The 27,528-nt window shown below is 37.6% G+C and overlaps 1 protein-coding gene across 2 annotated transcripts in view; it reads right to left on the bottom strand.

Moving 5' to 3' along the window:
- LOC149776361 (uncharacterized) overlaps positions 1-20,072 on the bottom strand; it is an 86,143-nt gene extending 66,071 nt beyond the window's left edge. Inside the window, exon 1 of one of the 2 annotated variants that reach the window (XM_089942902.1) lies at positions 19,878-20,072. In XM_089942902.1, coding sequence (XP_089799028.1) covers positions 19,878-19,935 — 58 coding nt within the window. In that variant the 5' untranslated portion in view covers positions 19,936-20,072. Of the gene's footprint in view, positions 1-5,570; positions 5,729-19,877 lie in introns of those variants that run through there. The other variant, XM_089942901.1, reaches the window with a different exon arrangement.
- Positions 20,073-27,528: the final 7,456 nt, after the last annotated feature.

Raw genomic sequence — 27,528 nt, 5'->3', positions numbered from 1 at the left:
AAAGACCCTCCAACCCCCAACCCCCACGGTATTCACCTTTTTAAAAGAGAAAGCTTCGTCTTTCTGAAACATTACAATCACACTGTGAACTGTTAATTCCTCTTTGTTTCCATTTGTTTTGTTACAAAAAAGCGTTCAAAGCATTACCTGTCGTTAGTGCTAGATTAAAGTACCCATCCCATCCCCTTCCTACAAAATGTTAAACTAAAAAAAAAATATTTAAAGCTAAAAAGATGGGAAAATACCAGTGTTTCCGTCATTCCATATCAAAATACTCGTACATGTTGCACGTAGATCGAAATGGTCATATATAATACATTCAATTTTATCATCAACAATTAATTTGATTTTTTTTTTCTGCGCCCCTTTTGGGTTGGTGCCCTAAGCACGTGCTTAGTGTGCTTAATGGGTAGTCCGACTCTGCCTGTAGTCTTCCTATTTTTTTCTATGCAGTCCAGTTTAATTAAACTTTAATACAGATCTTTACGTTTTGTGATGGAAAAAACATAGTCAGACCATGCACGTAATTATTTCAAAGAGATGAGACATCAAAATTGTTGGTTGTCAAAATGCTCTATCTAATAGGTATGTAAACAGTGCGAGTTAATCCGATTCAGAATCCTAATATGATTATACAAATAAATATTTGTTATAACACGTCAAGTATAATGGTTTTAAAATTGATTAGTAAGTGCGCCGTTGGCGATATAGACACATTTGCGTCCTCGGTATAATAAACGTAAGGCGTCATGAAGCTGAGGGAGACACACAGAGCATTGTCCCATGACAACTGCAGAAAAGATCAAACAACATCTAAATTCAAACAGCCTAAAGTTACCATCAATGCAGTTATAATCCACAAATATCACAAAAGCCAGCAGAATCAATTATCTGAGTACTGGTTCATTTTCCATCAGAATTTTTTAATTTTTATCTTTGAAATTTGTGTTGTTGTCACTTTTAGCGTTTACCTGAGCGGAAATGGGAAGGGCTTTAAAGCGTCTTATAATATGGGTGTGTTAAAATCAACATAATGCAATTTGCGTAACATAAGTCGAAATTGATTTTTATATGAATTTCAATCAAAATAAAGCCTATATAAACAAAACGATTATTTTGGGCTTTGGAGTTGTTGTTTTGTTGTTTGTTTGTCATTCTATCTGAGACGGCAAAAACGACCCAGAGAAGATTGGTATTTTACAATCTTGCAAACCTCATTTGAACTCACTGTCAATAATTTCTCTAAATAAATCAAATGCATTTTCACCCGATATGATAAATATGAATCCGATATGCGCCTTTTCAGAGCATGACATGTAAAAAGACCATTTGCATAATTGATTTAATTAATTGAGATATCAGGTCTGATATAGTTTTATTTATGTTACAATTAAGGAAACCATCAACTTGAATATCAACCGGGGGGGGGGGGGAGCCAATGTGGAATAATACCGTTCGAAACTCAACAACAAAGGCAGTCCCCTTGCTTAAATTACACTGAAATGTCTTTAATATATAAAGATTGTAAGTAAATTTTAGAATACGGATACAGTCTTTGTAAAAACTGTTTCAAATAAGGAACATGCTATACAGTTTTAAACGAAAAGGATCTGTGCATTAAGTAGTTGGAAAAAAAAGTCAAGCCTACACGTAAAATAAAGCGTATTTAATTTTTTGCTTTTGTACTTTAGAATGAGTAGAATATTAATGACCATTAATTAGATATCTCTTTGATGACTAATCGCTAATGAAAGATACCCGAGATCAATTATGATTTTAACTCTGAGCGGAACATACTATATTTGCAGCATTTTCAATTAATAACCTGCAATTTTAGTTCAATAATTACCAACATCGAATAGCCAATCAACGATAATTACAGATTGTCACGCGAAATATAGCTTCTCAATTGCAGGAAATGGATCAAAATATATTATGCACGTGTCTTGTAAATTATGTTCATTTGATTATATTAAAATATCCTATCAACATATCGGAAGACGAATAATTTATTAATTATAAATCTGGTGCTCACTGATATGTACACGAACTCCCGAAGAGGAAAGAAAGGAAAAAAATATTAAAGTCAGTCTGCAGAGAGTGTGCTTGTGTCCAGCTGCTATATCGTCATTTGCAGTACTCGACATGAAAACACCGGCATCTATCTACAGATGTATGTGTCCATCTGGTATTTCTTTCACTTCATTATATCTCAGAAAAGACAGACGTACCTTGAATAGTTAATAGTAAAGAAATATCAAATTCATTTTGATCATTCAGCTTCTAATAAACACAGATTTTGGCATGAGACGAGTCATCGTGCCACTCGAGCACTTCTCGCAATTTCCGTGCCTGTTTTATTATATGTGATCAATAGAGCACCTGTTAGCTGAATAATTATTGAAAAAGATCTCGTAAAAATGTCGTTCGTAAATTGGAAACGTGTCCTCAGTAGAGGCAGGTCATATAAGCAAAAAAATCACCGCAGGTAATTTTCAGATATGCCTCAAACCAGTTTTGATAATAAAAAAAAAGTTTATTCACATATGTTTGTGTAGTCATGTGAATAAATGAACACTGGAGCCTGGAACTTTAACCTAATAAATCCTGCACTGAAAATTACTTGACTGTATAACAAGTTCTCCAACGTGAGTAACAGTGACATAATTTTCAATGGGGCCGCTGTAGCGGCCACGGGTGTATGGGGGTGGGGTGGAGGAACTGCTTCACATTGATCTAGTGTGTAGGTGATTTGGTTTATTGATGTAGCTTTAACAATTTTTCAGTCATATCGCTACGATGTCTGCAGTGTGACAGTTTATAGTGATGTCTAGCACTGGGGCATCAGGCCGCAGACATGTAGCATGATGTCCCACCCAGTCACATTATCCTGCCACCAGGCTGACCAGTCCTAAAACTAACCTCTTCATGCTGAGCGCCAAACGAGGCAGGGCAGCTGTTAGTACCATTTTTGTAAATCTTTGGTATGATTCGACCGGGGATCGAACCCACCACTTACCGCATCCGAGGCTGACGCTCTAACGAATAGGCACCGGACCTGTCCATTTTGATCTAGGACTAGCTACATATCGCAACAAAGTGTTGAACGAAAACACGAGGTCAATTCTGGATTTTTAAAATTGGCCATCACAGCCGCCATGTTAGAGATCGGATCGTCGTCATTCTGATTTAGATCCTCAGCCCAAATTAGAATTGATTTAGGGCAAACAACAATACAACAATTCGTTCAATAAAAGTATGCTAGTGTTTCTGGAAAATTTGTACACTGCACCCCTAAAGTGTAACCAAATTTGTCGAACACTACCGAACCGATCGTCATCACACAGGTACTCAAGGTATCCATGACAACTCACCTGCGTATGAATCCGCCATCATAAACTTTGCTATATTCTCCACACAGCCCCAAGTGTATTATGGCTGAGTCCCGTTATGAAAATTTAGCTGAGAGTCGGACGATTCGAAACCCGCCATGCGGGTGGAAGTGAGGTTTTCTAGAGCATGAACAACATGTCAGAAAGTGAATACAAAATTGTTGTTGTTGTCGTAGGGTTTAACGCCATTTTTCAGCACACGATAGGCTATACATTGCGGCCAGTATTAATGGTGGAAAAGAACCCGGGAAAACCGCGCAAAGAACCACCGACCCACGAAAAGCTACTGGCAAACTTTCTCACAACCTACATTGGTCGAATCTGAGACTCGAACCCACGCAGACAGATGTAAGATGGCAGTGATTCGTAACGGAGAGCGCTTTAGACCACTCGGCCACTCGGGGCGAATACAAAATTGCATTTGATAGTTGGATGATCCGACTTAGAGTGTGGTGGTGCATGGATAATACTTGGAAGAGCTGCACCGCTGTCCTGTCCGCTAACAAAGAACGTTTCGTACAGCGCCCTAATATTCAAATCGTTTTAGATACCCCATCGTATATGGCGTGGCTGTCCTATCTACACATAAATCTTTAACAATAATTATTTGAAATGACTATATAGTTGTATTTTTGCAAAGTGGCATCCAGTTTCAGTGATATTTAAGATTCGGTCATTTTGAATACCTCAGTTTTGAAACCCCATTCGTAAAACAGGTTTTGTTTTCAATCTCTTAATTTTGTTTACCCATCTGCAATCAATAATTATTTTAGTAATGAGCATGAAAATATTTTACGTCATTCAGTGTACTGAAGATTTTATTCGAACATATGACAACATCCACTTAAAACAAACAGCTTATGAAAGTCATAAAATGATGTATGCAATGTTTGTTAATTAAATATGCCTTGGAAACCATAGACGTTGAAGTACGGAAGAAATAAAACTTTGTTCACCACCAGATATAATTCAAAGACTTTATATACTTCGGTTAAGATCAATAGTGTTAACACCTGCATTAATAATTATATATGACATCGCAATACAATAACTTTTATTTGAAATTAACTTAATTCTGTATAATAAATGACCGTGTGAGATTCGTTTAGTACGAAAAAGATGGTTTATTACCTGCGAACAGAAATAAAAATCTATACCATTTAACGGAAATATTTGCCTATGAGACAGAAAGTACTAAATGGAAAACAAGAATGTTGTGTTCCTTAGGCACAATCAGACTGCACTGACACGTACATCTAAACACCAAGAGATCTGCCAGTATAAAGTGACACCTAGAAATACATCCCACTAATCAGTACAGGTGTATATTTGTATAGACAACATGCCGTTCAGTCTTGACACGTATTGAAAATCAGAGGCTGACAACGAGTAGCACGAAGCCGATACTAGTATTTACTAGAAAATAAACAGGTACGTGCTACTTGGCAAAACAATTATTTCTATGGAGAATTACCTGTTAACTGGTAGTATTTTCCAATTTGTTCGTTCGCTTGTTTATATGTATTTTTTTTATTATGTTTTGTTCTTTATTTTAATAATATTGTATATTATTCTTCTTAATTGCGGTATAATTTTACAAATACATTCAAACAGCAAACAAAATATTTTAAAAACAACACAAAAACAAACAGAAAACAAAACAAAAACAAAGGGAAAAATTTGAATGCCGAAACTATTTTCAGTTATGCAGCATTTTATACAAAGTTGCATTGCTAAATTAAGGTACTAAAATTTCTTAATATTTTAATATAAGTTTAAACATGTGATATCTTAAAATAGTAAAGGATCTTTTTTAAAATCTCCAGAATTGCTAATGTGCTTATCCAGATTAAATTCAGCATTGGTAAGAAAATATTAAAGTCAGTATAATGTAATTTGCGTAACGTAAGCCGAAATTGATTTTATATGAATTTTAATCAAAATAAAGCCCATATAAACAAAACGAATTTTGGGGCTTTGGAGTCGTTGTTTTGTTGTTTGTTTGTTTTTGCTTTTGTTATTTATTGTGCTATTTTATTAAATCAAGTCTGAGATTAGCAAAAGAAACAGGGTCTTACATCTTCTTCATTACACATGATTGCAAATTTGCAAGTATTACGAATTAATACTTGAAGTTCGATTCACAAGACTAGAAAAAGAAAACGTCACGTCACTTACCATACAAAACCACCGTCAACATCAGCACCACATAGCAGATCTGAATTTCGGTTCTCATCTTTTAATCCGGTTTTGAATCAAATTCCTTGCTTTTGCCAGGACCAAAGTTCTGAACGCGAATCCTGCTTGTCTTGAAATGTCAGTAACTTTTGTATAACAAGCAAATTTAGCTCAAACATAGTCACATATGTTAGCACGTGGCATGCCAGTTAGCCAATCAATTTGCAGAATATCCATCGATACCAAAAAAGCGTCTATGCATGGTCTGCCAGGCATTGTCGTTGCTGTATCCGCCGATCGGCGAGTAAGGAAATAGACTCGCATATAGCACATCACAAAATGTGAGCAAACGTGCGCGAGGCAAGAATATAAGCAATTAATTATTGATGGACAATGAAATAATTATGGGGTTGATTTGATAGCAATCGACGTAAATTCCCAAATTAGTGTGACATTGCCCTAATAATTGATTTGTGTTTCATATGGCTTCCATATCACATATATTGATAGGGAGGTATTGTCCAGGAAATAATGGGAAATACGATCTTGGGATTCATGGAAATATGTTCCAAGAACTTTGCTCTTGTAAGACTTTGTTTTAATAATATTCATTAAAGCATGTTATGTATTTCTTTCTAAACTTGTGTGCAATAAAATCCAGAGAATCGTGTTTGGAATAATTCCTGAGAATTTAAATTGCAAATGACCTCGAATTAAACAATCTCGTGGGGGACAATAGCACACATACTTTCGACTATTTTGATGCGCACTAAACAACCAAGACTGTTTCGTTGAGAACGACGAGGAGATAAAGATATTGCTTGCAGAAACACACCATCTACACAAAGCCCTTCTGCACCACCTCCTTCAGCTTCCTAGAGGACAGCCTTCACCAGTATGCACATGACAATTCAGTCGAAGCTTCGCAAGATTCATAACGGCTGGCTCAGCTGTAAAGCAGATGAGATTCAGGCCTATGCAGACAGCAATGACTCAATCGCTTCTCCGAGCCCTGGAAACCGTATATGACCCCAGTCATCTAGGTTCTCCCCCTCCTCAGCGTAGTTGTACACACCGTACTGACAGAGCTCATATCCTGAACAATGGGCCGAGCACCTCAGTGATGTCCTCAACCATCCATCAGCTATCAACAATGAACCCATATAACGCTTATCTCAAATGGAAACTAATGCTGAGCTGAACAATTCACCCACTGTGCAAAAGGTTCAGAAAGTCATCAGTCAGTTGTCCTGTGGAAAGGTCCGTGATCGTATGTTATACTTGCCGAAGTGTACAAAGTTGGAGGACCCGTACGACTGCACAACAAGATGACATATAGCGCCAGCGTTGAAGAACATCAGAAAATCCCTGAGGTTCAGAGAAAATATGCCAGTCGTAAATCCAGAGTTGTCCACACCTCTACTTTTACACCAACTCTTGTGTGCTCGACACGACATACGGGATATCATTTCGTGTCCGGATTGACCTCAACAGTCATCTTCGATCACACAGCCTGACAACAGAGATCTGTAGCTGTGGTCATGGTTGACACCGATGGATGAACATCATTTTGATATCCATGTTTTGATCAATATATATATATATATATATATATATATATATATATATATATATATATATATATATATATATATATATATATATATATAAAATGCATTTTATAGAATATCGAATATCATTTTTGGAAATAATTTTATATGCAATTACAGTGGTAGCTACCAACAAGATTCCAGGAAATGAAACATCACCAATACTAGCGGTTTTGAAAACGATGATCAGAATGACCATGGAAAATAGTGATATATACTCAAGTATAGTTAAACATTGACGGCTCAGTTAAGCTGTAAGCATGGCATTCACAGACCAGTAACTGACGTCTTGAAAGGGTTGAACGCCATCATGGTATTCATGTGGTCCATCTAGTTGATGAAGTCTTCTGGTAGACATAACTTTTCCGGGAACTATAATTTACTTTGTGCCCAATAGTCTTCTTTAAAAATAGACTATGGACTATTAAGATTATAATGTTCCATGAACTTCTTTGAATTTATTTTAACTTAAGCAGATTATTATTATTATTATTATTATTATTATTATTATTATTATCATTATTATTATTATTATAAAGCGAGAAGCAGCTTGGAAGCTAATCCTCGAATAAGCACGAGCCCAGTTATAGGGGAAGCACAACTATTTGCCACAGAATAAGTTACTTTCTGTCCGCGTATAAGGAATTTAAATGAACAGAAATAGGGAAATTAGCAGGAAAACCCATAGAGATCAAAACTCTAGACACCGTTCACAATTTCAAGCTCAAACAGTCACTTAGCCAGCCCATTCATAAACATGGTCACAATTTAGAGCTCAACTAATGCATGACATCCAAGCAATTCTAACAACTTCGTTACTTTCTACAACAGTATAACTCGATAAACGAATACGTTTATTGTTTAATAACGAAGTGCAGACTATCAATTCAAAAGTGTTCTTTATGGCATAATAGTGGTATGAACCATCTTCGCACTGATAAAACAGAAGACTTTAAAGATGAGAGGATTTGTCTTTCCACCAGTCTCACTATTTATCAGCTGATCAATGAAGCTGCAAAGAAGATTGTCACAAATATAGTTCATGCAGGAAACTCAGCCTACTGCAGCACTAATATCACATAAAATTTCAGCTGCAAAGAGCTGGTTTGTTGGGAAGTCGTACGAGGGCCGTGGAACCTGAAATGCTTCTGGGATTTTAGCATGATGCCATGACATGCAAATGTTTCATATTTGAATCAATATTATTTAATATTACTATTTGAGTAAAATCAACGCTCTAGATGAGTGAAAATCTAATACATACATCTTGATCGCGGACAAAACATGCATTATTCATTTTTCTTTTATCAATCCTATAATTTGATAATCTTTGTTGATATAATAATATATTGTTTATATTTGTGCGTGGGGGCCGCGAGTGGCCGAGTGGTCTAAAGCGCTCTCCGTTACGGATCACTGCCATCTCACCTCTGTCTGCGTGTGTTCGAGTCTCAGATTTGGTCAATGTGGGTATGTGAGAAAGCTTGCCAGTAGCTTCACGTGGGTCGGTGGTTCTTTCTGGGGTTTTTCTTGGGTTCTTCCTCCACCATTAATACTGGCCGCCACGTATAGCCTATCGTGTGCTGAAAAATGGCGTAAAACACTACAACAACAACAATATTTGTGCATGAATTGTAACATTTATAATCCGTTGTGAAAGAACCAAATATCAATCATATTTGTTTACAAACTCCATCCTTGAATTCTCGTTTAATTGAAGATACATGTTCAATTTGCTCCATTCACAAAAATGTTTTCAGTGTTTTCGCTAAATCTAATACAAACCTGGTTACACCTTTTACATTAGTGTTACAGCATGTCCTCTAGCAGAATGACAACAGTCATAGCAGTAACCCGGGGTGTTTGCAGCCAAAGGTCCTTCATAGCTTTGGGCATGTCTTTTTGGATTATGCGAAACTAAGTTGGCTGTAGAAGCCCTCTATTGGCGAAGACTGTGTTTCTTTAATCGCTTCGAGTTGCTCTTGGATTCGTAATAGTAGACGCTTATGCAAAGCATAAGGTTAATGGTATGCTCATTGTATTACACTGTAGTACGAAACTCATCCTTGGACATGTAAGAGCCAGCTTTGCGAGTATACTGTTCATAAATTGGAGGCTTTCAGCGAATGTAAACTATCCTAGCGGAAATATCAAAATAGTTTCCCACGTTGTTTGGTATGACGCTGATGATCTCCGACAAGGCTGTTACAGCAGCCTCTACAATGCGTTGGCCGTCGTAGCAATGCAGGTTAGAGCAGCTTGAGTTTGCATACTTCACGTGCGACTCCGCGGTATTTTCTTGTAATATGACAGTGGTCTGGCACGCGTAAGTTGTTCACATTCCTTAATGAAAACGGAGAAGTTGATTGCGTTATTAGAACCCTTTTGGTCGTCTTCTCTTAACACTACCCACCCGCCACCCCCAGAATTTCGGAGCACCTCTCCGATCTTCCCAACTCGTGTTCGATCTTCTTGATTAAAGTGGTGAAAACCTCATAGCCTCGGTATAACACTGGCTTCTTGGATACTCCATCATGGCGGACGATTTCATAGCAAGAGCTACAAGGTAACTGCCAAGCAATTTTCTGCGTTCTGCTTTTATCTGTATTGTTGGCAAGGCTTTCAAACAGAAGGCTGAAAACTCCAAAGTTTGCATACATGATGTATAGAAAATGCATCTGGTGAACTACATGCTTTTTCTTAACCTGGCTCTGGTGAAGTTTCCTGCAGTGGCTTTTCGCCATTACGGCGACCGCTTTTAGCGCGACCTTCAAGTAGGTCGGCCTGGCGGAAGACGTTGCTTTTATTTTATTTATTTTTGGTTTGCCTTTGTGCCAGACGGACAAAGTCTTTTGTTCAGACACAGTGATTCCTTTCATTCGCTCCAAAATATCTTGGCTTCTCTTTAAGAGCGCGCTGTGTTGACAAGCAGCAATAGACCCACAGTGTGCGGCCTGACTTCCTAACTAATACACGTTGCTGAGCTCAAACTTGGCAATATCTCTAACCTTGATGGGAAACTCAATGCCTGTCCTGTCAACAAAATCTTTGGTATTCAATTTAGTAAGTGATCCATTAACAAGCATTAATATATCAATAATATGGTCTTACGATTTCCCGTTTAAGTAGTACCTGTTGAAACTCACAGTCTTCCAAAATATTTACATTTGGAAGTTATGTTTGCATAGCAAAATAGATTTTGGTTAGGGCCATTGTTATAGATACGTGCATTATGCACCTGTTTGATCAAACCAAGTGGCTTAATATGAACTTAATGGGGTTGCATCAATATAGTATTTAAATGTCTCCCAGCACCTAGGGGCAAGAGGGGTTTGTAGCGATGTCCAAGCCACTGAGTCTCGTGTCTGTTGATCTATTTTGCAATATATACACACACACACACACACACACACATATATATATATATATATATATATATATATATATATATATATATATATATATATATATATATATATATATATATATATCTTGGCATCCGTCCGTCTACGAGAGACGATGGCATAGCTCCAAAGTACGCTTTTGCTTATCCTTCTTTTTAGCTCTCTTTTCAGCTTGCTTTATTCTTCTCTTTTCCTCTGCGTTTTGAACTCCATGCCTGACAGCTAGACGCCAGCTGGAACGGTTGTTTGCACAGCTCTCCCAGTCGTTGACATTGATGTTTGCTGTCTTCATATCCTTCTTGCAAACATCTTTGTAGCGCAGATGTGGTCGTCCAGTTGGTCGTGCACCTTCTGCTAACTCCCCATATAACAGGTCCTTGGGAGTGCGACCTGGGTCCATTCTCTTGACATGGCCGAGCCAGCGAAGGCGCCTCTCGCTGATGGAGAACATGCTGTTCATGTTCTAGAACCTCTGTGTTGGGTACTTTGTCCTGCCACTAGATGTGCAGAATGCGCCGCAGACATCTCAGGTGGAAGCTGTTGAGTTTCCTCTCGTGTCCTGCATAGGTGGTCCATGTTTCGCTGCTGTAGAGAAGTGAGCTGAGCACGCACGCTTGGTAGACACGCAGTTTGGTCTTCTCTGTGAGGTTGGGGTTGTTCCAGACCCTCTGGTTAAGTCTAGCCATCACTGCTGCTGTCTTGGCAATCCTGCCGCCCATTTCAGAATCAATGGAGAGTGAGCTGGAGATGTTAGACCCGAGGTATGTAAAGTTTTCGACAACTTCCAAATTGTACCCATCGATGGAGACAGAGGGAGGGGAGTCTGTGTCCTGTGCCATGCCATTCGTTTTCTTCAAACTGATGGTCAGTCCAAATTCCTTACATGCATGGGAGAGGCAGCATACCAGCTGCTGAAGTCCATCTTCCGTGTGTGATGTCAAGGCTGTATCGTCGGCAAAGAGCAATTCACGGATGAGTACCTCTGTGACTTTAGTCTTAGCACGGAGACGGGCGATGTTGAGCAGCTTGCCGTCAGCCCTGGTATGGATGTACACTCCCTCGCTGCAGTCCTTGAATGCGTACTGGAGAAGCATGGAGAAGAAGATGGCAAAGAGCGTCGGTGCAAGGACACAGCCTTGTTTGACTCCGCTAACGACTGGGAATGCTTCAGATGTTGCGCCATTGAAGCACACTGTGCTGTGCATGTTCTCGTGGAATGACATAATGACAGCAAGCAGACGTGGGGGGCAGCCGATCTTCTGCAGGAGTCTGAAGAGTCCACTCCGACTAACCATGTCAAACGCCTTCGTCAGGTCTATGAAGGCAATGTAGAGGGGCATCCGCTGCTCGCGACACTTCTCCTGCAGCTGACGTAGTGAGAAGATCATGTCTACAGTTGACCTGCCGGCTCGAAATCCACACTGGGATTCTGGGTAGACGCGGGAGGCTAGGATCTGCAAGCGCGCCAAGGCAACACGGGCAAAGGCCTTTCCGACGATGCTGAGAAGGGAGATGCCCCGATAGTTGTTGCAGTCGCTACGGTCTCCTTTGTTTTTGTACAAAGTGACGATGTTGGCGTCACGCATGTCCTGTGGGATGTATCCATGTTCCCAGCAAAGGCAGAGGAGTGTGTGTAGGGGCTGGAGCAGTGCTGGTTTTCCGCTCTTGAGGACTTCAGGCGGAATGCCGTCGCTTCCAGGAGCCTTCCCACAGGCAAGGCAATCGATGGCTTTTCCGAGCTCTTCCAGGGTGGGCTGTGTGTCTAGCTCCTCCATGACAGGCAGGTCTGGAATGGCGTCCAGGGCAGTTCCAGTGACATTGTTTTGGGTTGCATATAGCTCGAGATAGTGCTCAACCCATCGCTGCAGTTGTTTCCCCTGGTCTGTGATGACTTCGCCCGTCTTGGACTTGAGGGGGGCGGTCTTGTAGCTGGGGGGGCCTGTCGCCTTTTTGATACCCTCATACATTCCTCTTGTATCCCCGGTGTCAGCAGCTGTCTGTATACTGTTGCAAAGGTTCAGCCAGTAGGTGTTGGCACAGCGACGGGCGGTCTTCTGGGCGTTATTCCTTGCAATCCTTAGGGCTTGTAGTGTTCTGGGGCTAGGTGCAGCCTTGTATGCCAGGAGGGCTTTCCTCTTTGTCTCAGTCACGGGCTCCATCTCCTCCCAGTTTGCCTCATACCAGTCAACATTCTTTCGCTCCCTCTTCCCGTAAGCTGTGATGGCTGAATTGTACACAGAGTCACGGATATGGGACCACTTGGAATCAATGGTGTCATCAGGTGTCACTTTGGTGAGGGCTTCCTTCAGTTTGCTGATGAACTGCTGTGTTTTCTCTGGGTTGCTTGCACAGCAGATGTTGATACGTGGGTGACCCTTCTTCTTGGCGTGGTGCAGCTTCTTGGGTAATATTCGCACCTTGCTGGCCACGAGGGAATGGTCCGTGTCACAATCGGCACTGTGGTAGCTGCGGGTAAGGAGGACACTGGCCAGTTCTGCACGCCTGGTGATGACGAGGTCTAGCTGGTGCCAGTGGCGTGAACGTGGGTGTCTCCACGACACCTGGTGGATCTCCTTGCATTTGAAGAAAGTGTTGGTCACACATAGGCTGTGGGAGCAGCACATCTCCAGCAGTCGCTGACCATTCTCGTTGATCTTGCCCCTTCCGTAAAAGCCGAGACAGGTGGACCAGGCCTCATGGTCAGCTCCCACTCTAGCATTGAAGTCTCCTAGTAAGTAAAGGCTTTCATTGTTGGGGATACTGGATATTGCCTGATCCAGAGCCTCATAAAACTTGTCTTTCTCCTCGTAGGTGGAGTAGAGGATTGGGGCGTACACACTGAAGATGTTGACCGGGCCTAAGGATGTTGACAGCCGGAGGGCAAGGATTCTCTCAGTACCTGATGATGGATGTTCAATGAAGGCGATTGGCATGTTCTTGACAGCAAAGCCTACACCATGCTGCCTAGGTTCATCCAAGGGCTTCCCCTGCCAAAAGAATGTGTAATTGGCTTCCCTGATGGTGCCGCTGTCAGCCAGTCGGGTCTCCTGGAGGCAGGCAATGTCGATGTTCAGTCGGGAGAGTTCTCTGTCAATGACGGCAGTCTTCCGTGCATCGTCGATCTGCTGTAGGTCAGTGGTCAATCCAGGACACATGGTCCTGATGTTCCAGGTTGCAAAACGAAGAGTTGGAGTCTTTTTATTTCTTCTTTTAGTCTTTCCTGGTGCAGAGTTTTGTGGCCCACTTGTCGAGATGGTTCTCTAAGCTCCACGCCCAGTGAAGCAGGCAGGCCATGGCGGGCAGCACCTTACTGACTGGGGGCTGCCCAGCTTGAGGCGGGCGGTAGCTGTCCAGTGAGACCTGATGATCTCTCCCACCGTCAGAAGTAACCCCTGGCGCCAAGCTCTACGCCAATCGAGCTTTGACTTAGAACCGGTAAACTGCTACTTCTCGTGTTGTGCCGACGCCGTACGACGACGCTGGAGTGTCCTCTCCAGTGGAGCTATGAAGCCTGGGCAGGGTGGTATGGAGAATCAGCTGTTGCCCATGCAGCAGATCCCCCCCTCTCCACGCAGCTGGTGTGCCCAAGGGAACGACGAATGCCGATACAGCTTGGCACCAACGGCGTCGCAGGAGTTGCCGCAATGACGTTGAAGTCAATGTCATACCGCCTTAGGGACTCCATCTCCGGCTTTTCTGTCGGGGTTTACTCCCTTAGCCTTTCCCATGAGTGGGTATAGCCACAAGGCAGCAGAGGTTTGGAATCGGAGTTTTCCTTCTCCTAGATGAGCTACCATCCAAGGTTTACGAGTCCCATCTACCCGAAGCAACTGGTTTTAAGGCGCCAGTAGACCGCCTTCACCCCTTCTCCTGTTAGTAGAAAACATGGTCTGCCGGGCTTCAAATCTAAGCCACTCGCGAAGGCCAGGAGCTGGATTTTAGTTGACAGAGGCAGTAAGAGACGCAGGCCGTATGGGGCATTTTGGAGGATTGGGGCGCTTGTCTCCCACTCCCACCCCGGGCAATGTCAACCTTAGACCATATATATATATATATATATATATATATATATATATATATATATATATATTGGAAAAAATCCAGTTATCTGCATATGCAGACATTATGCTTGCACAATTTAATTTGACTTGGTGTTCAAAACCTTAACAACTAACCGACGTATGAAGTACCGGACTGACGGGACGAAATAAAGATTATGAACTCCTACAAGCTGCGTGGATATCAACAGGTTTAAAGGAGGTGTTTGCCCAATGATTAAATTGGGTGAGCTTCTCATTTTGACGGTATTTTACTTAATGGTTCGTGCAGACATCACTTTTAGTGTACCTCTACATAACATTTTATTATTTTTGGACAACCTTTATACGAAAGATCCCAAACACTCACAGATAGACTGAAATAGTCGCATCAACATACGCGTTGCTTGAGTTCAGTATTCACAAACTTTTGTAACTTTAGTGCACCATTCAAACTCAATTGTATGCGACTGTACAGCAAACAGTGCTTTAAAAATCACTAAACGTTGGGAAGTTACAATGTACTAAGATGTATAGTACCGCTAGATAAGAAGTAAAAAAGGAATGGATGTGACTTAGAAGTGTATCATCTCTCAAAGTGTACTTTGTCAAAGGTTCCAAGCGAATTCCATGGCAAACAAAGAAAGATCAGCACAGAAAAGTGACGATTGTTATAGGGAACAGCAAGCGCATACTTTGAGCATAATTCTTTTGATGAATAAACACTTTCAAGGATTTTATCCTCTTAGGAATCTTTTGGCTCACATTGACTGTATGAATTTATTGGTAATATCACGATGTGACGAGTCTGATAAGACGAAATAACTGCCCTACTACAGTCCTAATGTCATTGCAGATGGCGATAATGTCATTTGAAATCAGTTTCTCGGCTTTCTAGCAATACCTTTGACATAATGAACTAGGAAGTAATAAAACAAATCGATATTTACGTTTCGAAAGAAAACGTATCGACTTATCAGATTAATTCCTGTTTATTTTAATTCTTTTTGTCACCAAGAAGCCTACAAAGCATACTACATGTAGTCATCCTCCTCTTTTGCTGGCAATTTAACTTAATAAAATGTAAGTAAAGAACTTTACACCGATTCATTTTGTAATGAAAGACTTATTCAGTCCATATAGATAATTATTTCAAACGAGTTCAGACATCACAATTTTAGATTGTCATCAAGCTAGATTTAATCAGTTAGCACCAGTATCAGTTACACAATCAGATTCAAATTGCTACAATGCTTATACCACAACAAATTGTTATAACACGTCAAGTATGGTTATACAAACAAATATGGTTATAACACGACAACTATAATGGTTTTTAACCTTATTAATCAGTGCGCCCGTGGTGACATAGATAATAGATGTAAGGTGTTACGAAGCTGATAAACAGAACATTGATGCATGCTGGAAAGATCAAACAACATCAAAATTCAACTAGCCTAAGGTAAGTATCAATGCATGTATAATCTGCAAAACTCTCTAATAGCAATCAGCATCAATTTAAATATTGGTCTCTTTTCTCTTTCATATTTTTTATATTGGTTTTATTTTTAACATTTATCGCAACACAAATGGGTGGTGATTTAAACTGTGTTCTGATTTGCCACCATATCTGCGTTGTCTATGTTTAACTATGAAATTGAGAGAGAGAGGAAAGGCGATTTACACTCTTGCAAAGCCGTTTTCAATAGAAGAGAGGCGTTTTATAGTCTTTCAAACCCATTATGAATATAATTTATCAATATTTTGCCTGAATAAACCAAGTGCATTTTCACCAGACATGATTAATATATTCCCGATATGCGCCTCTTCATGGCTTGAAGTGTAAAAAGACAAATTGCATAATTGATGGAATTAATTTAGATTTAAGGTCTGATTACTCCATCTTGAATTTTGTTATAATGAAAGAAACCAATAACTAGAATTCAGAAGGAGGGGAAGCCTTATGAGAACAGACACAAAGGCAATGTTCTGTGAACTCAGACACAAAGGCAATGTTCTGTGAACTCAGACACAACGGCAATGTTCTGTGAACTCAGACACAACAGCAATGTTCTGTGAACTCAGACACAAAGGCAATGTTCTGTGAACTCAGACACAAAGTCAATGTTCTGTGAGCTCAGACACAAAGGCAATGTTCTGTGAACTCAGACACAAAGGCAATGTTTTGTGAACTCAGACACAAAGGCAATGTTCTGTGAACTCAGACACAAAGGCAATGTTCGTGCCTGAAGTAGATCAAAGTGTCTTTACTAGACAAGAAATTTAACAACTTATAGAAATATCCATGCAATTTTTGGTGCAAACTGCTTCCTACAAGAAACGTTCTACAGAAATATAAATAGAGATCTCATCATAACTTCATGGAAGATGAAACATAAGGCATTTAACTGAAAACGAACGCTATCAAGTTTTTTTGTGTGCTTTAGAATGTAACAATTAATAACCATTGATTGACCCTCTTTATCAAGAGTAATCGCTAATGATATAAGAGGAACATACAATATGTTAACAGTGTGCTTTAATTTACAGAGGTTGATGACATCACGCAAAATGCAGCTTCGCAATTCAAGGAAATGCATCAAAATACAAAGTTCGAAGATCCTATGAATCATATTCATCTAGCTATGTTAAATATCTTATGAAAACATGTGAAACTCAAAAACAAAGAAAGAAATTTAATCCCCACTATCTCCAATGTATTACAATATTCTGAGAAAGAAACACGCATATTTTATTAATATTAATTTAGATGCTCTACGATATGTACACGAACGTTTGACGAAGGAGGAAAGGCATCAATTATTTAAGTCATAATGCGGATGAGTCCAGCTGTCATATCGTCCTTGCAATGCTAGAAATGAAGACGCCGGCATCCATCTACATATGTATGTGTCCATCTGCTATTTCTTTCATTTCGTTAGATTCCAGAAAAGACAAAGGCAACTTTAATAGTTGAATGTTAAAAATATCATATTAGTTCAGATCACTGGAGCTTGACTTTCTATTATTATCGATACTATCATTCAGTGTCAATTGATTTCACACATCGACAGGAGACGAATCAACTTTGCAATCAATAACTTCTCAAAACAATAACAAACACAATTACCGTGCATGTTTTATTATAGGTCATTAATGTCGCATTTGTCAGCGACATAATTGCTAAACAAATGTTTCAAAATAATGAAAATCGATAACAGGAAACAATAGAGACACATCATAAAATAACATTATTTATTGAAGATATTTTTCAGATACATTCCTAACCGGGTTCTATATAAGTCGATTCATATTTGTTTGCGTTGTCATCTACACGAATTGTAACTGGGGTCACGACCTTTGACCTTGAATTCGATATGATAGTGCTGTTCCTTGGCATGCTTTCCGAACATATCCAAATACACAATATTTTCCCAATCAATGTTTTTCATGGCCAGATCTTTATTGTTTTCACTTTGGATCAACTTCATATTTTAAGAAGTCCTTCTTTGAAAATTAATTGACTCCATGGCAATATCTCTAACATGATTATCAAAGACACGATTTTTAAAAAGGCTGTTATAACGGCCATGTTGGAAGTCAGATCTGTATGATTCTCATCTTGAACTAACTTACTGAAAACGCGAAGTCGGTTCAGGATTTTCAAGCTGGCTTTCACAGTCGCCATGTTAGGGATTAGATTGTTTTCCGGTGTATGAACAACATGTCAAAAGTGAAAACGAAATGAAATTTAATATTTTGGATAATCAGACTGAGAAATCGTGTCGAGGTGCATGGGATGTACTCTGAGTGTATGCTCTTTAGTACTGATTGCTAAAAATAACTAGTTGTAAGCAGACTAATATTCAGTATGCTTGAAATACCCCTCGTTTATGAAATAGCTCTAATATCTACACAAAGACCTTTACCAAAAAGTTAAGATAAACATATTATTAATCTTTACAAAAGTGGCAAGCAGTTTTCGTGATTTAGTCACTCTTAATATTCCAATTTAACTAGTATCATATGAAATAAGTTTTGTTTCTACTTGTGTTGACCCACTCAAAATCAATAGTTCTTTTAGTAATAAACAATGAAAGCATCAATACGATTAATGCTGTAAAGATTATATTAAATAACAGACAAGAACCGAATGAACCAAACCAATTAGATATGCCTTTTTGAAACATTAGACTTTGAGATGTTCACCACCAGATCTAATTAAAAGAATTTTTTATACTTTAATTGGGATCAACATCAGTATTAACACTGCATTGACAATTGTATTTGATCTTTGAATACGATACATTGTAATGTAGATTTACTTTATTTTATACGCAATTAATGACCATGTGAAATCTTTTAGCAATGAAAATATGCTTTATAACCTCTGAACAGAAATTAAAAGCTACGACATTTAAAGGAAATATTTGCCTTTGTACTCAGTGGAAAACAAGAATATCGAGTGCCACAGAATCAATCAGGTTACATCGACATGTAAACACCAAGACATCGGCCAGTGTAAAACGTGCACGTGCCTTCCATAACTACTGTACAATCTAGTGTGTGTTTGAGTCGACAACATGCATTCCACATATTGCGCATATTTAAACCAAAGGCTGAACACTACCTCGATACTAGTATATGCAGGTAATCATGTGCTACTTATAGAAATAAATATTTCAGTGGAGAATCACATTATAACTAGTAACATTTGCGGGGATTTGCTTCTTGTTGCTTTATTTGTATGACAAACTGTTTGGTAATATATGCAATTTTATGATAGTTCTTTTCAAACCTTAGTAATATTAGAACTTATTCTTTATTATATTCTGAGATTTTAACTTACCGGATCCATTCAAACAACTGACAAAAATGAAGTTTAGACTACCGAAAGTATTATCGTTTATACGACATTTAACATAATGCAACATAGATGAATTGAGGTGGAGACAATTACTAAAAGTTTAGTATACGTTTGTTGTTAGACATTTGCTCTTTTAAGTTGGAGAAGTGGTTATTTTGAATGTCCGAAATTGGTATAGCATAATTATTTCGAAATTGCTAAGATAACACTGAGATCAAATGAATGCAATCTGAGTGACAGAATTCGAAAATTGATTTTATAGAGATATCAACCAACTCATTGCCCATGTGAATATTAAGCTTTTGTATACTTTGAGACGTTAAACCATATCTGAGATTATCAAATTGACAAGTTTCTAAATCTTTATTATAAAACGTGAAGTCACTTACCATATAACATCATCGTCAGCATCAGTATCACAAAACATATCTGAATTTCGGTTCTCATCTTTTAATCCTGTTTTAAAAAAAAATCCTTGTTATTACCAGGACCAAATTACTGAATACCAATCCTAGTTGTGCTAAATTTCGATCACTTTTTTAAAGAAGTCAAAGCAAGCCAAAGACAGTCACATACATTAGCACTTAACAAAATTAACAAAAGAAATTCTCAGAATATCCACCGATGTGTCGATTAAGCCAATATACTCTCATATTACACAGTCTCGTGATGCGAGCAAACGAGAGGCAGGAATATAGGCAATTAATAATTGATGGATAATTAAATAATTATTTTGTTTATTTGATAGCAATCGGGGCAAATTACCAAACTGATGTGACATTTACCCTTCTAAATGAATTTGTAGTATAGCTTTCATGGCATTTATTGTGACAGTTATGCATTTCCCAAGAAATAATGGGAGGCAAGACCTTTAGAAATATATGCCATAGACTTTGTTCCAATGTGAATTTTAAAAACCTTTCATCGGAATTTGCTATTCATTTTTTTTTGTAAACCTGTATGCAATAAAAGCCAGAGCAAGGTTTTGTTTAATAGCGTATGAGAAGATAAATTAATTGATGCACCATCTACAACAGGCAGCACCAACTGTTTATTATTATTATTATTATTATTGGTTGTGTTGCTGCTGCTGCTGCTGCTGTAGTGGTAGTATCGGTACTGTATTATTTCTCTTTTTTCTTCTAGCTACTTGTTTAAATGGTTTAGGATCTGTTCAAGTTTGTAATATTTTTGTCTCGTTTCCTTTATTGCCATTCTCGTGGTGGTCTGTATGATTATATAGATTACATGCATTAAATACGGTGGATGTGTCTATATATGTACACTTTATATACTCATACCTTTGGGTATTGAGTAGTACGTACAGTTGTGCTAAAAGACGTTGCAGGATGCAGATTGAACATTCTACTCGTTACTATGTTCACCTCGTGTGTTGACCAGCACATGGGACGGCCATTTCACGTCTCCACGAAATGGACCATATACTGTTTTAGCTTCAAAACTGCTAACGAGTCTAGTGAAAGACAGTTCGTACTAAAATAAGATCCGAACTTGTGACCTTTGGCAACAGAGAACAATGCTTTTATTTCTGGACCAACACGTTCCTCTTTTAAAGTTTAACATCAAAACTTTAAACTTTCATTCTAAAACGACGAGAAATTAAATACAGAACTATAAGTAAATGTATTTCTTTTTAATGAAATTCTTGAGGAAAGTCTAGACTATTTCTCATTTTTAAACATTCTGTGGAGGCTAAGTATTATTATTATCATTATTATTATTATTATTATTATTATTATTATTATTTATAGAAGATAACTCAATTACCTCTTCATTTTGAATAAAATATAAACAATACTTCATAGACTGCTGTCGTTGCTGTTTATTTCCAGTGCCAAAAATCTTCTGACTGCATATGAGTATCACAGATTTAAAACAAATTCTGAACAGATTTATATTCCACACGATGAAGTGCAAGCGTAGGATTATTGACACAAGGACTTTCATACAAGACAAGATCGTCAACATTATTGTCACAACGTTTCTGATAAACTGACAGAAGTCATCTGCTCTTTAACTGGAATAGAACATATTTATCTGAAGAAGAAGTTCTACAACAAAGCAATTATATAAAATTTCAACCAAGCAAAGAAAATATTTTACGATATTCCGTTCTACCTGCTTCAATCGATAGCATTTGTACACATTGATGAAAATTACCACTGAAAAACCCTCACTAACATTTTGCTTGTAACTGACACAAGAATTTGGTTTATTGTATTCTTGTGTGTTGAAGTATAAGGACATTTTTATATGCATTCATTCGTGGCAAGAAGAGGAACGGACTCTTAAACGAACAGTAGCTCTGATGACCTCGTGCAAGGCCAAACCAATCAGGCAAGTCAAAGATTCAGAGAGTTATCGTACAGCCCAGTTTACTTAAATCGGCAAATGGCTATATTGCCCCTATAAATTGCTTCTAGCATGGCGTTAATAAAACTTTATATTAACAATTTTGTTCATAAATTGTTAGCAGTCGATCAAACCCCATACATTACAGCATCTATTGCAAAAGCACTTAAGGGGAATATTGTGGGTAAATACGTGAACAATTTGCCTGTGAAATTCAAAGTTTTCGAAAGTGTGAGCAGAACTTGGAAAGGATGATGAAATAATGAGGAAAAGGCAGACACAAAAGCTAAGATCACCAAACAAGCAACAATTTTGAAAATGGATTAGTAAATGAAAGATGCATGAGCGTTGAATGGGGAGATCTACATAACAGGAAGGGTGAATTGGTCACTCGTGTCACGACTTGGACAGCAGTAGTGACATTGGTGGACAACTTCAGCCTTGAATTTTACATTAGCACACGACCTACAGCAGCATCACTATTGACAAGACCGCCTGATGTTACTCATATCCTGCTTCTTCATCTGACGAAGAACAATCTCCAGTGCTGTTCTAAATGGTCTACAGTTCCTTGAAGAAACACAAGAAGTAATCCGGTGCTTGAACTCCGAATAAAATTTGTAAGAAATGTCTTTGTTCAAGAATTCTGTATAGGCACAAAAGCATTTCCAGAGCAACGAATCAATCTTTAAGAATCCAACTAATCTGTAGAAAAATTAACATATAACTCAAAAACTTGCTACAACAGAAGGAAACGACATGATATCAAGCGTTTTTAAGCCTAGAATGTGAGATCTCCCTCTAAGCATTACTATTAAAAATAAGCAATGAGCAATTTTGGAAATGCCTAATTGCGAAATAGAGGATCACGTGATCATGTTTACATATAAACAAATGACGTAGCCCCAGTATGACCTTGATAAAAACCAATCATTTTACTCCGAGAAAAAAATGTTGTTTACTTCATTAAAACTATTTACAAGCCTAGGGTCACGTATTCAATATAGCCTCGATCCCACTCTTCTTATTATCACAATAAAAAATAAATATAAAAAAGAACTTGTTCGCGTGGCTGTTATTAATTTTGAATTAAGGTCGGGAACAAGGTCAGCCTTATCTTTACAAAAATGAACAGTCAAGGTCAAACTATTTTCTGGAATAGGTACGAGTACCTAGTAAACGAACAAAATTATTTTGACATATAATTAAATTAAAAAATATAAAGATTTTAAGCTTGAAAACAATTAAATCAGATATAAATTAAATCAATATACATATCAGCAGACATGTAGCATGATGTCCCACCCAGTCACATTATCCTAACACCAGGCCCAGCAGTCTTAACATTAATATCGTATTGCTGAGCGCCTAGCGAGGCAACTGCCAGTACCATTTTTATAAGTCTTTGGTATGACTCGGCCGGGGTTCGAACCCTCAACGGTCTAAGTACTCAGGCCACCAGAGCGGTCGTAATATCGAAATTAATGAGTTCTTTTCCCATATCGTTCAAAAGGGCTTCAACGATGCGGTATTTTTATTACTTCTTATCTTCTATTCTCTCTGCCTTGAATGTTTATCAAGGACTCGATTACATTATGTTTTTAATTTTGCAGCACAAATGGTCAAGTTTATATTTCTAGCATAATCCAAGTTTACTTGCAGCAAGCAGGTTGTGAGTGACAGATAAGTTTATATATGGTGGCGTAATTATTAATGTACAATAAACATACTGAGACAATTGTAAGGTCAGGCTGGAACCTTCCTGACCGATACTCTGAGTAGAAACAAACATTAACAGAAAGAAATTATTAGTCACAGGAATATACAGACCGCCCAGTTGCGACGAGCTGTAGGGGAGAGTCTTGATATCAGCATAGAGATAGTCCATACCAATAATGCTGACATATTTAATTTTAATGGAAGATATTACTGATAATTTCCTCCTTCCAATTATCAATATTTCACTGTTTTATCAATTACGTAATCTTGAGCAGTTAATAACAAACACAATAAATTTTACGGAGGATTCTAAAAACCCTTACTAAGCTTATCCTAGTATAAAAATGGGATTTTGTGCATTCAGCTGTTATTCTGTATCCGTTCGTTATCACTCTCCGATATATGACACGTTTAAATGTATTATCCCTAATGCTAAGAAAAAGAACGCTGGTTGTGCGACCAAAGGAATTATACATCATTGAACTCCTTACTCTCTCTCTCTCTCTCTCTCTCTCTCTCTCTCTCTCTCTCTCTCTGAACAGAGAAATTAATGCAAATAATGGCTTTGATGAGAATTTTAAACAAGTAATACAAGATGGTGTAAACAAATGTATACAACACAACAGTTTTACAATTCGCAATAACGGTCAACCATGGATGCATGATGAAATTAAGGCAGAAAACACGAATGCACGAGCAAATAAAAGATACATATGGTTGTTAATGAGATTAGATGATCTAAGTGCAATCAATATAGCAGCATGATGTCGTGAATCAGATCATCTCACTTTAACCAGAAATAATGGAAGATATTAATCAGAGAAGTTCAAGGAAGGTAAGAAAATATATTACTGATTGTAAATGGTATGGTTATAAGTGAGGACGAATATAAGGAAAAAGCTTTATATTATTTATTTTGTGAACAGTCAAAATAAAAACCAAACGTTTGCCTCAAATTCCTGACCTTGTCCTATGAGATTTATCTAATCCTGCTCTTGATAGCATTATTGTAACAAAGGGTAATGTTTATAATCCATCTCGTAATACGTCTCAATCAATCAAGAGCATGAGACCAGAACTTACTGAATCCTAAATGTCTGAAAACAATTTGCACGATCAATTTGCTGTTTATTTGATCTCTTCTTGCAATCTCAAGTGTTTCCACATCAGTTGGAATTAGCAAAAGCAGTGTCTGTGCATAATATAGATTCCTATACAAGATTGTGCAAAATATCGGCCTCTATCTTTCCTTAGTACTTTATCGAAAGTTTTCGAGAGGTGTGTATATAATATCTAAATAACTACATCGTGCAATATGATTTAATTTCATATAATCAATCCGGTCATAATGAGGTGTTTCGGCAACATATCAGTGAATAGACGTTTGCTATAAAATTTGTTTTGCGCTAGACCATAGAAAAGTAGTTGTCAAGAAAACAACTAGCTATTATAAATTCTGAATTTTCAGATGTTCGATCGATCAACGCTGGTATCCTCCAGGTTCCAATTTTTGGGACATTTATTATATACATTTTTCATAAAAGATGTTGTTGACATTATAGAATCATTTATTAGACTCTTTGTTGATAATACACCATTAAATATAATAGTCGATCTTACTTGGTGAAAGCTTAAAACTCTGGTATGGAAACGATACATGAATTGTCCAAATGTTGTCAAGTTACGTTTAATCCGGATAAGACTGAATCGATGCTAATATCAGATAAACGGAACTATAACCACCATCATATATTATAAATGGCAGAATAAACGTGCAACAAGTTACACATGCAGAAACATATGGACATTATATGAAGCAATGGTGCCACGTTACACGCGCATATTAAATATATTTCTGAATGAACTTGGGAGAAATAACATTTACATTCTTATTTGAAACTGTATTGATATTCTTTGGAAAATAAATAAAGATATTAAATTATACTAAGTTGTGACTACGTAGATCACAACTGGAGCTCATGTACAATGGGGGAAATAAAAGATCTCTTAAAACAGACGTTGAGGCGATGAGCATAATAACTGGCACGACCAAAAGTGCATCTTGTACGCTACGTACCATGGAATTATTTCGGAATGCCTAAGCTCTAGCCATTACAAGCATACAGTGATTCATTTATTTAAACTTTATCACGGATTTGCTCAAGTATATTGTCAAGTTGTAAATGGACCTTTATTATGGAACATGATGTTTACTCCACTCAATCAGTAAACGTTAATCGACCTCCAGTGTGTAGAAAAAAAACATTCTTCCATAAGCACCTTCACCTTCTATGATTTGAATGCGGAAATTGGTACCCGTAGAAACAAGAAACAATATTTAATATTTCATTGCATAATTTCAAAGAATACTTGAATTGAATAAAGAAATAATACTCCAAAGTATCTTTATGGAACGATAGAAGGTCACGTGTTATACGTACTACTCTAAGAAGGAAGTGATGTATTTTACATTGCGAGCTATATACGAATCATATATCAAACTAGAAGTATTGCTTTTAAGAAGAAATATAGAATGCAAAACACATTTTATAAAATGTTCAAAATATTCTGATCTTATCCAGACTTTCTCTTCCGCTCATCATTGAAATATTATTATTTGGCAACCCTACATTGTCAATTGAATATAACGAGCAAATAATTTTGACTGTGTGAAGGTTCATTAGAATGACTAAAAGATTTCAGAAATACACATTTACATTTTCTAACTTTAACAATTGAAAAGGTTTCAGTGACATTGAATCATACTTTAAAAAATGATTATTTGTCACAAAATTGATTCGGTAAAAGTTCAGGTAAACGTATTAACCGATCAGATGAAACTCATTTAGCATTTCCCCTGAAAGCTTATATAAATGTAAAAATAAACACGACATTTAAGAAAGCTTATACAAATATAAAATTAAGGCGAAATGTGTTTTTGATTTACTAAAAAAATTGCTCTCACTAATCGTATCACAGTGACCATCAAACTATACTTCGTATAGATACACCGAGTGGTTTAATAAACGAGCGATTAAAATAGAACATACCTAATTTTTTAATTCGATAATTCCGTTATATGTATATGAAATATCTGGACCCGGATGAGGTTGATAGGAACTATATCAAACCCGTTGAAGTAACTAAGACTGAGAAAGTAAAACACGTTGGCAGGTTGAATCTTGTTCGCCTTAAGCAATGACCATGCCAGGTATAAATATGAAACGTACCATTGCGTTGGAATAGATAACGTGTCCAGATTGGTCTCATCACAAATTAACAAACAGCATTGAAAGAAAGAAATCTGCACAATATGCTTTCATTTTTACAATACACCAGAAACGTTATTAAAGCACAAAGGAGTGTCACAATCATTGGCAGCTCTATAAATATAATGCCTGCTTTGAATTTGCAGTAAGATTTACACAAATGGACCGCATGAATTAAACGTTCGTTATGTTGTTTGTTGTCCATTCAAAGTGTCATCGTCCCTCAAAATTATAAAAAGAGCTATGCAGCAATCACATAATGTAAAATCTCAATACATTCAGCAAACAGATGTCACATTAGCGATAAAAACGTTGAAGATATTAAAGTAAGCAACAACGATGATCATGATCACTTAACTGGAATGTAGAGAGTTCCTGCTGATATCAAATGTACCTTAAAATACAAATATCAAGCCTTCGTCCCTTTTCTGGTAGTTTTTTTTATTTTTTTAATAGAGATATCCAAATTATTATTGCATTCTAATACAACACTTTAATATCAAAACATGTCTATAGAAACATTGTGTCTGATGGGGATTCATAAAAACGATGATATTAAGTTTGACTTATTACAAACGAATACAATGCTGCCGAAGTTTTCCCTGATGAGCCAGCCGGTGCATCAATTAGTGAATTTTAAGCGATATTCTATTTATTTATGAGGACCTAAACGAATGAA

The sequence above is a fragment of the Sinohyriopsis cumingii genome, chromosome 18, assembly GCF_028554795.1.
Source record: "Sinohyriopsis cumingii isolate HCF-2022 chromosome 18, ASM2855479v2, whole genome shotgun sequence".
Classification (NCBI taxonomy): domain Eukaryota; kingdom Metazoa; phylum Mollusca; class Bivalvia; order Unionida; family Unionidae; genus Sinohyriopsis; species Sinohyriopsis cumingii.
This window is presented reverse-complemented; position numbering and strand designations above follow the sequence as displayed.